The following is a 13953-nucleotide window of genomic DNA, read 5'->3' as shown; positions in this document are numbered from 1 at the left end:
TGTGGACAAGTCTCAACTTCTTATATAAGGACACTTATAACCAAACTAATTTATGACACAGGGAATTTAGCCAAGCCTGGATCAAACTTTTATTCTAATAAAGAATGAATTCATGAAGCATAAACATTCAATAAGTGAGAAAAGAGAGCTTGCCATCTTTATTTGCAATAAATACAGTGTGTTTCCTGTCCTTTCCACAAGCAGCCCTGGGAAGGGAGGGGTTGGAGGAGAGAACAGCAACAGGATGTCCTTCCCTGACATGTCAATAACCAGTCTAAATCCTTACATTTTTTCATGGCCATCAGGTCTGATATTCCAGAAGTCCACCCCACAAAAGAATTACTAATAACTTGTTATGAGGACAAGATAAGTGCTTCATTTCATTTTCATTTGTTCATTTTTTTTCCCAGGTGCCTTCCTTTCATTATTGTTGTCGTGTGAGTTTATAGTGACGATTTCAGGGACTTCGAAGGATAACATTTACAGAGAAACACTTGAAAGGACTTCGGTGTGCTTTTGGTAGGCTAATATTGCTAAGAGTTTGCAGGTGAACCAGGACAGAGACTAGAAACGGGACAGGTGCAAAGGGAGAAGGGCCTGGATACCTAAGCCAGTTCTAGGGAAGAGAAAGGGACTTTGTTCTTTCAGGCAGTGTTGATTTAAGGCACTGTGAGAATTGATTATATGCTTGCCAATCTCCCTTTGATGACAGGAGCTGTGTTATTTATCTTTATATCCCCAGCGACAGAAACAACTGACAATCAAATATTTGTTGAGTTGAACTGAGTAAAAACTGCGCGGGAAAAGGTGGGAAAAAGGAGACCGAAGTAAGCAGCCTCGGATATCTGAAACTTAACAGGATTTGGATTTACTGCAAGATCGACTGCAGGAGAAAGGGACTTCAGGAGTAGCAATGTTTCAGACGAGGTGCCAACAACCCAGAATTTAGAAGCTGAAAAGGGACTAGTTTGGAGAGTGATCAGAGTTCCTTATCAGTGAAAACTGATCAGGGAACAGGTTTGAACCCCCAAGAGAAAAAAGAAAGGGAGGAGCGACAGCGATAAGCAGATTGCCAAAACTGAGGAATGTTTGTGGCCAGAGAAACACTGAAGTCGGAGCCAAAGGGAGCGGACTGAGTTCCAAATAGCTGGAGGATCCCCGCCCAGGAGACTGACCTCCGAACTTCGCTTTGAGCTTGTTTCTTAACAGAACTACCAGGAAACCCTGAAAGATGTGCGGCTCGCGCTGGTATCTTGGCGCGACAACTTCCGTGTGTATGTGTGTGTGTGCGCGTGTATGTGCAACAGGGCGCGCCGCCCAAGAACTTCCGTGTGCGAGAGGGACTGGCGCACAGCCCGCCTGCACCCGCCGGGCGGGTGAGGAAACCCGCGCTCCCGGCTTGGCCGGCCCCCACCGCCGCGGGCAGGGGCGGGCCGGGGCGGGCCGGGGCGGGCCGGGGGGCGGGGCTGCGGCCGCGCCCGAGCCGCTGGCAGCCCCACAGGCCGCCGCGGCCGCGCTCGCCGGCGCCACACCCCGCGACTACATTTCCCAGCAAGCCCCGGGCCGCCCGCGCGCCGCAGTTGACCCATTTCCCGGCCCGTCCCGGGCTCGGCCGGCCCCCGCGCCCAGGCGGCTGCTCCCTGCTGACTGGGGTGTGGGCGGGGAGCGGCGGAGGCAGGAGGAGGCGCTGCTGGCCGCCGCGGTTGCCTCCGCTGCTGGGCGCCTGGGCAGCTCCCGAGGGTTCTGCGGCCGCCATGGACGAGCAGGCGGGTCCCGGCGTCTTCTTCAGCAACAACCACCCGGGCGCCGGCGGTGCCAAGGGTCTCGGGCCTCTGGCGGAGGCTGCCGCGGCCGGCGACGGAGCGGCTGCAGCGGGGGCGGCGCGAGCCCAATACAGCCTCCCTGGGATCCTGCACTTCCTGCAGCATGAGTGGGCCCGCTTCGAGGTTGAGAGAGCCCAGTGGGAGGTGGAGCGGGCGGAGCTGCAGGTAAAGACCCTCCCGGCCTGGCCCTCTTCATCCCGCCTCTTCGCTCCCTTCCGCCCCGCCCAGGACCCTTCCCCCTCCCCCCCAGCCCCCGCTGGTCCCCTCCCCCTTTGCTCCCGCCCATCCCACCCAGAACCGCGTCCCTTTACCCCCTTCACCTTTGCCTTTCGCTGACCCCACTTCCTTGACCTGGGTTCCCACTCCCGCCCTTGATGCGTTGTTTACCTTCCCCGCTCCTTTTCGTCTGCTCCTTCCCACTCTTAACTCAGTCTCTTTCCAACTCTTTTACCGTCCCACATTTTAGGTCGTCTCTTTCAGTTTACTAATTGGGCTGACAGTAGTTTTGAGAGACGTCGAGCAAATCATCTTCTGCCCTAGTGAGTCCCATCCTAGGTCTAGAGATGTTCCCTGCGAAAGGTATTGGTAGTTGGCTCCTCTCTCTGAAAGGAAGGTGATTAAAGACAGCAGAAGTTGTGTCTGAGGGGCCTTGACTTCAGGCGAGAAGCAGATGTTGGGCGAAAGTATTATTAGGAGTATCAGCTTCTTTTTAGATACGTGTAAATGTTTTTTTTCCCTCTTTCCTCTTCCTTTACCCCCTCCCGCGTTTCTTTTAGGTATTTCAGATTCATGGATTTTGAATGAAGGACGTAGATGATAACAGTCAGGTGATGGTTCAGAGATGGTTTCCTGTTCTCAGAATCTGAAACTTTCCAAGGGTTAATTTTATGTCCAGTGTTTTGTGAGATTGACTTGTACTTTGAAAGGAACTAAAAGGGACTTTAAAGTTGGTTACATTTCCTTGCATAATCTGCAAGATAAAGTATATCCAGGAAGGAGCTTGTTGTGGGCTCTTAGAAGAAAGTGAGGCTGATCCTTTACTGGCCATTCTGAATTGCTAAGTAGGTTTCAGTGGCTGTTCTTAAAACTTCCAAGGCACATAGCAACTTCACAAGGAACTTAAAGAACTGAGTGGCTGTGCCTTTCTGTTTTACTGGCTAATCCTGTATGCTCATGAAATCTGAGTATAGTTTTGGTTGGTGAAACACTTGAAGTTAAAATGCTATCCAGTGTGTCACTTTTTTTGGTAACATGTATTTTCTTTGGCACTTAAAAAAAAGAAAAGGAGAAATCTGTTAAATAGAATCATGTGCTGGAACAGGGCAGTTTGGCATAGTGGAAGTGGCTGGGGAAAGAGGGAGTAGACAGCCTTACAGTACCGGCTGTGCTTGCTTCTAGCTCTGACCTTGAGGAAATCCTTTCGCCTCTCCGAACTTCAGTTTCATCTTTTATTTATCCAGTACGTTTATTGAGTGCCAGCTGTGTGCCTCTAGGCCCTGGGATTAACGAAACCGACAGCAGCTCTGCCCTCATACAGCTTACATTTTAGTTGGCAGTCAGCAAATGCAAGTATATGATATTCTGGACCATAGTGGCAACTTGGATGAGAAAAATAAATCAGGTACAGGGATAGAGTGTGAGAGGGGCAGCTATTTTATTTTAGATGTGGTGTTTGGGGAAGGCCTCTGGGAGGAGTTGAATGGAGCAAGGCATGACCCATAGTTATTAAAATTTTTTCTCGTTATTTCTACAGTTGTATGTTTATATTCTTTGGCAGCCTTTTTTATTCCTTTTATGTACTTCAGTATCTAGTCTGTGGATATTTGTAAATTTTCTCAAAATCTGCCCATCTCTGTATAAATAACAAGCAGACTTAAATGCTTCATTCAAATTTATTAGTAATTCACTTTATTAGCACTGCATTCTATAAATGAGCTTGTGGATTTCAGACTCCAAGGAAGTGTGAAAGACAGGCTTTAACTTTAACGTTGTTCAGGTGTGGAGAGTGATTTTTGTATGTGACTGCTTAAATTTTAATTTCCAGCTCAGGGAAGGCGAGTCACACTAATTTGGTCAAAAAAACAAGATAATAATTCTTCCCTTCTTACTTGTGGAGGTTTGGGAACTTCCAGTTCATCTCACCCCTTGTCGGGTCTCCCAGCGTTCCCCCTACACTCCTCCGTTTCAACTTTTCAGTTTGCCTGTAATTAATTGTAGTCACTCTTCAGTTTTACATACACACATGGATGCACGCGCGCTACTTCCCAGGTTATTTATGGTAAATGTTAAAGTTCAGGTAGGTTTCCCATTGGTGCTCATCACATTGAACGCGGTACATTTTTACAGTATCTTTTGGTTTGTGCTCACATTAATTTAAGCATCCATGGAGAAACGTTAAACGTTAAAAATGTGTCATATTTTCCAAACAGAACAAATATTAAGTATATTTATTATGCTTTTGTTTTGTATTTTGTGGGCGAGAGTTGCAGGAATCTCACAATTTAAAATATGTTTTTTAAAATCATTTCATCAACATCAATAAATTTTGAACATATCCCTTCATTTTTCTTTTGCCATTGGAATTTTTCTAGAAAAACGATATGAAGTAAGAGTTGAATGAATGACGATGAAATTTTGTTTTCTTTAAGATTTTATTTATTTATTTGACAGACAGAGACACAGCAAGAGAGGGAACACAAGCAGGGGGAGTGGGAGAGGGAGAAGCAGGCTTCCCGAGGATCAGGCAGCCCCATGTGGGACTTGATCCCAGATCCCAGGACCCTGGGATCACGACCTGAGCCGAAGACAGATGCTTAATGACTGAGCCACCCAGGCACCCCGACGATGAAATTTGGAGTAGTTAGTGTCCCCCTTTGGATTTTTGAATCTCTTCTCAAGTCATTAACACCACAGTCAACAAAAATACCTTTAAGATTAAGTCTAATTTGTCCCTTCAGGAACCTGTCAGTCCTGCTCTTTCAGGTTGCCAGTGCAGAGTTGTGCAAGGCAATCCAAGCTCTCATCTACCTGGCTTGCCTTTTCCACTTCCTCCCTTCTTCAGGTCTTGGGAGGAAGGAACCAGCTACATTGTGATGCAAACTTGTCATTCCTCCCCCCCCCCCCCCCCCCCCCCGCCCCTTGCCCATCTTGGTTAATGTAGAATTCTCTTTATTTTTGATAATCTCCCTCCCACCTCACTACCACCATTCAGATGAGACTAGGTCATTCATGGGAAAAGAACAGTTAGGATTATTACTGAGCTTTATATTTGTGAAAGAAAGTGGAGTTGGAATACTAATCATAACATTTGAGAGAATTTTCTGTATGTGAGACATTGAGCTAGAGGACCTCAAAAGAGCATGCAGTCTAGTTGGAATGATAGTACAAGCAAGATGCAGAAAGATCAGTATTGATCACGTTGGGGGCTTAAATTTTCTTAGAATAGCATAAAAGAAGAGAACTAGCAGTGAATAGGAAGAAAGAACTTCATGAGGTAATAAGAACCTATTTGAAAATTACTGACTTAACAGAAAGCAAGCATGTAAATAAAAAATAAAATTTATTGGCCCTAATTTTGGGGGGTGTGTATAGTAGGGGAGGCTCTGCTATTTACCTGCAAATGCTAAAATTGTGTGAAAAAGATGGTATGATTGAGTAGCTTAGAGCATGTGGTATAGGGACTGTATACTGGAGTGTTTATTAATCTGGATTTTGTCATTATAGATTTATATTTTCATTCGACAAATGTTTGTCAGTCGTCCGCTTTATGCCAGTTCCTGTTGTAGGTACTGGAGAAACAAGAATCATTAAAATAGACCCTTCCGTCATGAAGCTTAAATTCTGGAGGAAGGCAGACAGTAATAAATACCTACATACATAAAATATTAGATGGTGGCTAGCACCATGATAACGTGGTATAAGTGGGATATGAAATGCTTGAGAGGTTGGAGTGGGGAAGAAAGGCTTAACTGATGAGATGCCATTTGAGCAAGACTTGAAAAGATGAAAGTAAGGAAAGAATGTTCTAGGCCTAGAGAACAGTGCTGGGGGGGCGCGGGGGGCAGGGGGAGCATGCTTGGAATGTTTGAGGAATAATGAGGCACATGTGGCTAGAGTAGAGGAGAAGCATGGAAGAAATGTCGGAGGCACTGGGTCTTGCCCATTGTAAGGATCTTAGATTTTTACCTCTGCCAGATGGGCAACTGTTGAAAGCTTTTGAGCAAAGGAGGAACACCATCTTTAAAAGGAACCCTTTGCAAGGATTTAGAATACACTTGGAAGACAAGAGTAGAAGAGTCAGGGAGTCTAGTTAGGGGGCTATTTTAATAATCCAGGCTGGAGATGAACTAAGGTGGTAGTGATGAGATAAATGAATATATATTTTGATACATATTCAAAGTATAATGGATTCCAAATACATTTTTGAAGGTAGAAACAACAGGATATGCTGAAGAATAGAATGTGAGGAAAAGAGGAGTCATGTATGACTCAATTATTTTGACTGAGTAGCTTTATGAGACTTAAGATTTACTGACCATATAGATGGATATACAGCACTTAAAATGACAGTTTATTTTGTGTTTCAGCTATTGTTTACAATTATGGTGAGAGACAACATGGCATAGACCTGCTTTAAATCTTTTGTCTAAGACTTACTACTTTATGGCAAACATAGCAAACAAATTTTGACCTTTGAGAACCTTAGTTTCCTCATGTATAAGGTGAGGATAATAAACTACCTTGTGAGGATTAAATGAAATGGTTTAAAATACCTCACAGAGGCTGGCACGTAGCACAAAATAAGTGCTGAATGAATAAATGGTGGCAAATACATGATGTAAAATTTGCATTCTTTTTTATATCCTTGTGTCCAGAGAAAAGCATAATCTTTAGTTGTGAACTCTTTTAAGGCTCTAGCCTGGACCAGGCAGTCTAATATTCCAGGTCTGACGGTGACCCTACGGGACATTTCATAGGAGTGAATTGTCAGCCTCACAACACTGATTATATACTTCACATGTATTTGCTTTCCTTATAACTCCGTATGTGTCTGTTATCTTGGAATTTGTGTAAAATTTTTTGAGTGTGTTTTTCTTTTTCTTTTTTTTTTAAAGATTTTATTTATTTATTTGAGAGAGAGAGAATAAGAGATAGAGAGCACGAGAGGGAAGAGGGTCAGAGGGAGAAGCAGACTCCCTGCCGAGCAGGGAGCCCGATATGGGACTCGATCCCGGGACTCCAGGATCATGACCTGAGCCGAAGGCAGTCGCTTAACCAACTGAGCCACCCAGGCGCCCGTGTTTTTCTTTTTTTTAAAGATTTTATTTGAGAGAGAGAATGAGAGAGAGCATGAGGGGGGAGGGTCAGAGGGAGAAGCAGACTCCTTGCTGAGCAGGGAGCCCGACGTGGGACTCGATCCCGGGACTCCAGGATCATGACGTGAGCCGAAGGCAGTCGCTCAACCAGCTGAGCCACCCAGGCACCCCTTGAGTGTGTTTTTCTTAACCTTGCATGATGTCTTGGGTAACAAATCATATCCATTTACTAACCACTCTATAAAACTAATCTTTGGTTTTATTCAGCTCTTTAAACTACTTCCTTTGAACTTGGAGCAGGTAAACCCCTGTACCATTGTGGTATAGTATAATTTTGTAAACAGGATCATTTTTCATTCTATTTGTATCCTTGATAATTTTATAATCTTTATATTTTAGAAAGATTGTAGAGGTTTTGCTGTTTTAAAACATAGACTACTGTTTGTCACTTTAGTTCAGTATTTCTCAGCTTTAGCTCAATCTTAGAATACTCTGAGGGAAATTTAAAAAATATTCATTCCCTGGACTCTACCCCAGACCAATTAAATCAATCTTAGGATTTAGGACCACTGGTATTAGTATTTTTTTGAGCTCCCTGATAGTCCTTATATGTAGGAAGGATTGAGAACCACTGCTTTAGTTCGTTTCTGATTTTACATGTGTAGTTTGATGATTTTAACACATGTGTTAGTATTCCAGATATGGATGGCTTTTTATAGAATTTGGGATATAATTTCTATTATTCTTTCTGATGATAGCTAGCATTTTATTTTTAGCCAGTAGAATATTATAATTGGATTCACCTCCCTCTGACTGAGAGAGAGAATGATAATCTTTGAGCTGGAATGAACTTTGGAAAAAATCAGCTGCAACTTTCTTTCGCAGGTAAAGCGATGCCCACAGAGAGGTCGAATGACCAAGAATGAAATAGGTTTTATACAAGCTGTCACTTAACTCTCCAGATACCTTTACACTTTTTTTTTTTAAGCCCTTTCAAATACTATCTTGCTTGATCCTTAGAACTTTCTGAGATAATCAGTCACACTAATGCTTATCATTTTTCTTTTTATTTAAAACAACAGACATGCAGATTTTACTCTGTTTTACTGTTTTCTAGCTTATTTTGTTGGCTTCATTTAAATACTGTGTCTTGACTTTGGTGTTCTGTAGTTTTATTATGTATTGGGGTATAGATTTCTTTTGTTTGTGACTTTGTTAGGCAACTTGGAAAATCTGCAAAATCCTCAGCCATTATCTCTTTAGATTTCTGCTCTGTCCTGTTAGCTTTTTTGGGGAGTCTCTGATTACATGTACTTTAGACCTTCTTTATCTATTTATTCTGATTTATTTTCCAGTCCATTAATTTTCTCTTCAGTTGAATCTAATCTTTTAAAGCCTTCCAGTGAGTTTGTAATTTTGATTATTATTGAAGTTCAGTTTGGTTTCTTTTTGAATCTGCTGGATCTTTTCTTAATAGTTTCCTGTTTCTGAAGATATTTTCAGGTCGTCTTATATTCTTTTTTTTTTTTTTAAAGATTTTATTTATATAATTTAGAGAGTGAATGTGTGAGCAGGGTGGAGGGGGTGACGGGAGAGGGGCAGAGGCAGAGGGAAAGGGAAAGAATGTCAAGCCGACTCTGCTGAGCGTGCAGCCAGACACGGGGCTTGATCTCAGGATCCTGAGATCATGACCTGAGCTGAAACCACGAGTCAGACGCTTAACTGACTGAGCCACTCAGGTGCCCCAAGTCCTCTTTTATTCTTTAAATCTAGTAAGTATAGTTATTTTATAGTTGGTATCTCTGTACTTCACTGTATGTGAGGTCTTAGAGGTACCTTTCTGTGATTTCTTGTTTTTGCTGGTTCTTGTTCATAATGACTTGCTTCTTTGTATGCATGGTTATCTTTGTGTGCTGCTCACTGTCTTGAAAAAGTGTAAGACTAAACTGAGGTCTCAAATAAAGGTATCTTCAGAAGTTCTTTGCCTTTGCTTCTGGTAGGTTTGGAGGCATTACCAATCCAGAACCACTTAAAATAAATTCATTGCTTGAATTTGAACCATCCTGCTGATGCAAATTTTGGTTGCAAATACATTTGAGGACCAGGGTTCTTCATGTTTGCCTTGAAGGTATAAGGCCCTTAGGTCTTAGCTAAATGTGGGACATATCACCTGTTAGACTTTTCACTCTGGATGGTGCTGGTCTTTGACTTTTACCCTTTGGGTCCTGTAAGGCTGTCCAAACTAAGGTTCAGATTTGTTCCGATTGGCCGGTACCCAAAGGGCAAAAGTGGCATTTGTTCTCTTAACTCACTCGGTATTCATTTTCCCTTCCATTTTGGCCAAATAATTCCTTACTTCTTATCAGCTTTGCCTTTTAGATGAGTGTGAAAATATTTTGTCTAAAATTTTTAGCTGTTTTCAGTAGAAGAGTTAATTCAGGACATTATTACTGGAAACTGAATTATCATACTTTCAAAAACTGATAAATAAGAATGGCCCAGTAAGGCGCGCCTGGGTGACTCAGTCGTTAAGCATCTGCCTTAGGCTCAGGTCATGATCCCTGGGTCCTGGGATCAAGCCCCGCATCGGGCTCCCTGTCCGCGGGAAGCCTGCTTCTCCCTCTCCCAGTCCCCCTGCTTGTGTTCCCTCTCTCTCTGTGTCTCTCTCTGTCAAATAAATAAATAAAATCTTTAAAAAAAAAAAAAAGAATGGCCCAGTAATTATCTGTGGAAAAATATCATTGATAATACTTTTTTATTAAGAGATGTCCTTATTTAGCCCTAAACTTTATTTACCATCTAAGTCTACTTTTCTTTGAGTTCCAGTGATAGGAGAGGAGACTACAGCTTCTCTCCAAAGTCTTGGTAATTTAAGCAGAATTTAAAACAAACCCCTTTACTAATCAGTCTTTGAAAGGTGTTTGGAAGTCCAAATTAATCTGGACTGATTTCCCTTTGTCAGCCTATTATCTACTTGATGTCAGCCATACTTTCTGATTTATGAATATTAATGGTATCTAGGTTTTAATTCTGGGCCATTTAGAAATAAACTTGCCCTTGGGATCCTTGGAGTTTCTTGCTTTGGTGGGCCATTTGACAAAACAGTCTATTGCCTATCATATAATGTGGCTATGCAAAGTTTGGGCCTTAACACCATCATTTCCAGTATATAATTTTTCTGGGCCTCATCTTTGTAAATTATGAATTCTAATATACCCACCAAACAAGAGTAGTTGTAATTTTAAAAAAGATTAAATATGCAAAGTATGTGACTCATAATAGGTGTCTAAATAAATGGTTTGCTCTTGCTGGTTGAGATTTCTATGGAGAGAATGCTTTCAACTATATTATTTATTTATATTAAATGTTAGAAGCCAAGATCTGGTTTAAGTGATCCATTTGGCACATAGTGGCTACTTAGATTCTCTTTGCCCTGTTAGTAGTGATTTAAGGACAATAAATTGACAGCATCCAAAGTAAGGGGCAGGCCAGAGATGTGTAGTGATAGGTGGTGATAACTGTAAGCATTGAGGACTGGAGATAGGAATAGAGGAAACTGTGGAGTTCAGGAAAGAAACCTGAGGCTAGAGAGAAGCTGGGGAAAAAGGGTAGAAGAAAAGAAGAGACAGAGAGGGGAGCGGAGGGGTGGGGGGAGCAGACACAGACAGGAGGGAGAAACTGTACCATGAACTTGTTCTTAATTCCTAGAGCATGTATTGTCTGTAGTCTTTGTTTTAACACTTGTAGAATTCTAGGGCTGACAAGGAAAGACACACACACACTTTCTGCCCCCACCCTCCCCATCTCTACTCTCAATTTTCTGTTCCCTTCATTAGGCTAAGAATATTTTACCTCCTGAGGGACCTCTGCACCTAAGTAGTCTCATCCTTTGTTTTATCAGTGAGGGCCACAGAGAGATGGAGTGAGTTGTCTTCGATCACTCTGTGACTTGGTGGAGATTTAGTTTAGAACCCAGGAGTCCTACTGCTCCGGCCCAGGCATTGTTCTGCATACTACATCATCTCCTTTTATTGGTCCCTCACCCTGTGTAGCTGCTTCTGATCTGAGGTAGCCAAGTGAATTATAATATTTAGATGATTAATTATGCCTTGAGTAGCTGTCATAATGTAAATTCTTCTCACATTTCAAACTTTTCTTCAAGCAGAACAACTTAGTGAAATGACTATATTTTAAGGGGTTCAGGAAAGTCTTCAACAATTTATGTTCCTCAAAAGTGTTAAACATTGTGTCACCCTAGTTTCTTTTAATAATTTTATTTTTGTGTAGGGAATACTGATATAAAATGTTTATTTCTTTAAAAAAGTCTGCAAATTTGGATCTTTTTCAGCTGATGGTAGCCTAATTAAGTTCTGTGTGTGTGTGTGTGTGTGTGTGTACTTTTTAAAATATAGTTAGTGTTTATTGACTACATATCACCTTTTGTGCAGTGCTTTGGTTATTAGGTCATTCTCAGCCTACATATGCTGTTTGAACAGAATAATATGTCAACCATGTATTTGCTCTTATGCATTAAGGTATTTGAAGAAATAAAGTCACTTTCTTTGGCAGACTTAATGCTGTTTAACTTTATTACAAAAGTACCTTATCTGAACAAGATGATGGAATATTAGAAAAGATTAATATGTAAGAAGGACGATTTATTGTAGAGTTGGCTAGAAGCACAAGGAAAAATGAGATTTTTTTTTTGGTAGATAAGATTGGGAGAAAAGTAAGGGAGTAGAAGCCCTGAAATTGAGGGGAGCTTTGGGAAATATTGAATAGGGTTGGGTGGAATAGGTATTTTGGGTGTGGCGAATAGGTTCTTGGCATAACTGCACTATAGAGATCCAAGGAAAGGACCAGGGGAGTGTTAGACAGAGGTTCCATTAGCACTCATTTACCTGGGACAGAAATTGGATCCAGTACCAGCATATCTAGCTGGAGAAATAAACCAGATGCCAGATTCCACAAGAGTGATACCAGTTTCACTTCATGGAAACCTACAGCTCAGTCTGGGACTTGTTCTCATTTTTTTGTTTGTATGTTTTGTTTGTATTTCCTAAATGAGAAGGTTAAGCAGTCAGCAAAGGAGCCAAATTATATGCACAACCAAAACCTGCTCCCAAGGAATGTGGATTCATATAAAGCTAAAAGGGAACAAGGAGGAGCTTAGAGATCTGGGTCAGTACACTTACTGAACTTGAAAGAGTAGTTAGTTGGGGAAGATGGTACCATGGTCTCAGTACTTGAACCCAAAACTTTATCTTGTTTCCTTTCCTTTCTCCTTTACCCTCCAAAAATAATAATAGGGTTTTTTGTTGTTGTTGAGCTCTTACCATATGCTGGACACAGTGCAGAGCACTTTACATGTGTAATCTATTTTAATCTTAGCAAAGCTCTTTGTGGTACGTATTAATGCTTATCCCCTAATTCATGGATGAAAGAGGATAAATAATTTCCCGTAAGAAAAGTTTGAGTGATGGGCCTGGGCATGGTAAATGGAAGGAAATATTTTGACATTTTTCTTCTTCTCTTATGCTTCTGAGTCAATGTATAGGGTTGGGATATTTTCCCTCCCTTGTCTGCCTGGTAAATTTCTAATCCTTTTCCAAGATTCAGTTTACCTTCTTTGGGAAACCTCTCTGACCTCTAGACATTGTGAAGCTTCATGCTCTCCTAAAAGCTTGTATATATAAGACAGAAACACCATCCTGACCAGTGGTTGGGCAGTTAATCTGGTTGAAATGATACCAAGTCATTTAAGTTAATATATAAACGCATACTCATTTGCCACTGTAAGACCAAGCCCACCTGCACTTCACTTTTTTTTTTAGAATGCTGATTGGAGTTTTGTGTTGTCTTTCTTGAATAATTACAATCATGATACATTGCTTGTGGTTTCTGGTTTTGGTTTTCCTTGGGTAAAGTATACAGTGCATAATCGTGGATTTTTATGACTTTTCCCTATTCTTTTACAGTTGTTTCACTCACATTTAATTTGATAGCAGTATTTTTCATAGGTTTCCTTTGTTGTCTTGTCTTCCCAAAGCATTCAACTTAGTCGTTCTTTTCATACCTGTATTTTATTGGTTTATGTAATGTTTAATTGAATTATCTAATCAAAGCAACAGTGCAACTGACATAAACAGGTTTGGGAGGAAACCAAGTTGACTCTTGGTGAGCTTATACAACTCAACTGAGATAACCGCAGTGGATGGGTGAACTGTAAAGAAGAACATACTCAAGCTGTGAATATTTAATGTGCCCTGGGCATTAGGCAGTGTTTTACAAAGGGACTGAAGAATACTGGTTAATCCAGAGGTTTGCTTGAGAGAGGATTAGTGGTGAGAACTTCTGTGTCTCAGTTATACCACCTATCTCATACTTTGCATATTTGTTTTCTCACTAGGTTCTGAGTCACTTAAGGGCGTTTTTATTTCCCTAAGGTCCAGCAGTTACTGGCACATAGTAGCTGCTTAATAAATGGTTCTTAAATAAATGAATCATATATTAGGCTACATTGTTACTGAATATATATTAAATATATGTGTTTGAATATGTATGTCATGTCTCTTAGCTAAATTTTGGCCATAAGGACAGGTCCTGTGTCTCAGACATCTTTGATATTTACAGTGTTTGTAATAAATTTCGTGAGTGTACAATATATGGTGGAATGTGGAGGAGCAGTGTATCTGTCCCTCTTGCTGCTAGCTAGTTCCGCCTCATGACTTCCCCTGGAAAGAGCCTTTGAGAGCAAGTAGTATCTGTGTTCCGTTGTGTAGAGCATGGCCTGGGCCCTGCCAAGTCATCTGACA

The 13953-nt window shown here is 41.5% G+C and overlaps 1 protein-coding gene across 2 annotated transcripts in view; it reads left to right on the top strand.

The window, feature by feature from the left end:
- The first annotated feature begins 1632 nt into the window (after positions 1-1632).
- The window catches only part of STRN (striatin), a 99070-nt gene continuing 86749 nt past the window's right edge, over positions 1633-13953 (top strand). The window contains exon 1 of one of the 2 annotated variants that reach the window (XM_027624105.2): positions 1633-1988. In XM_027624105.2, coding sequence (XP_027479906.2) covers positions 1755-1988 — 234 coding nt within the window. In that variant the 5' untranslated portion in view covers positions 1633-1754. The remainder of the gene's footprint in view (positions 1989-13953) is intronic. The other variant, XM_027624106.2, reaches the window with a different exon arrangement.

The sequence above is a fragment of the Zalophus californianus genome, chromosome 8, assembly GCF_009762305.2.
Source record: "Zalophus californianus isolate mZalCal1 chromosome 8, mZalCal1.pri.v2, whole genome shotgun sequence".
In the NCBI taxonomy this organism is placed as follows: domain Eukaryota; kingdom Metazoa; phylum Chordata; class Mammalia; order Carnivora; family Otariidae; genus Zalophus; species Zalophus californianus.
Note: the sequence above shows the minus strand (reverse complement) of the source record. Positions and strands in the feature narration are given on the sequence as shown.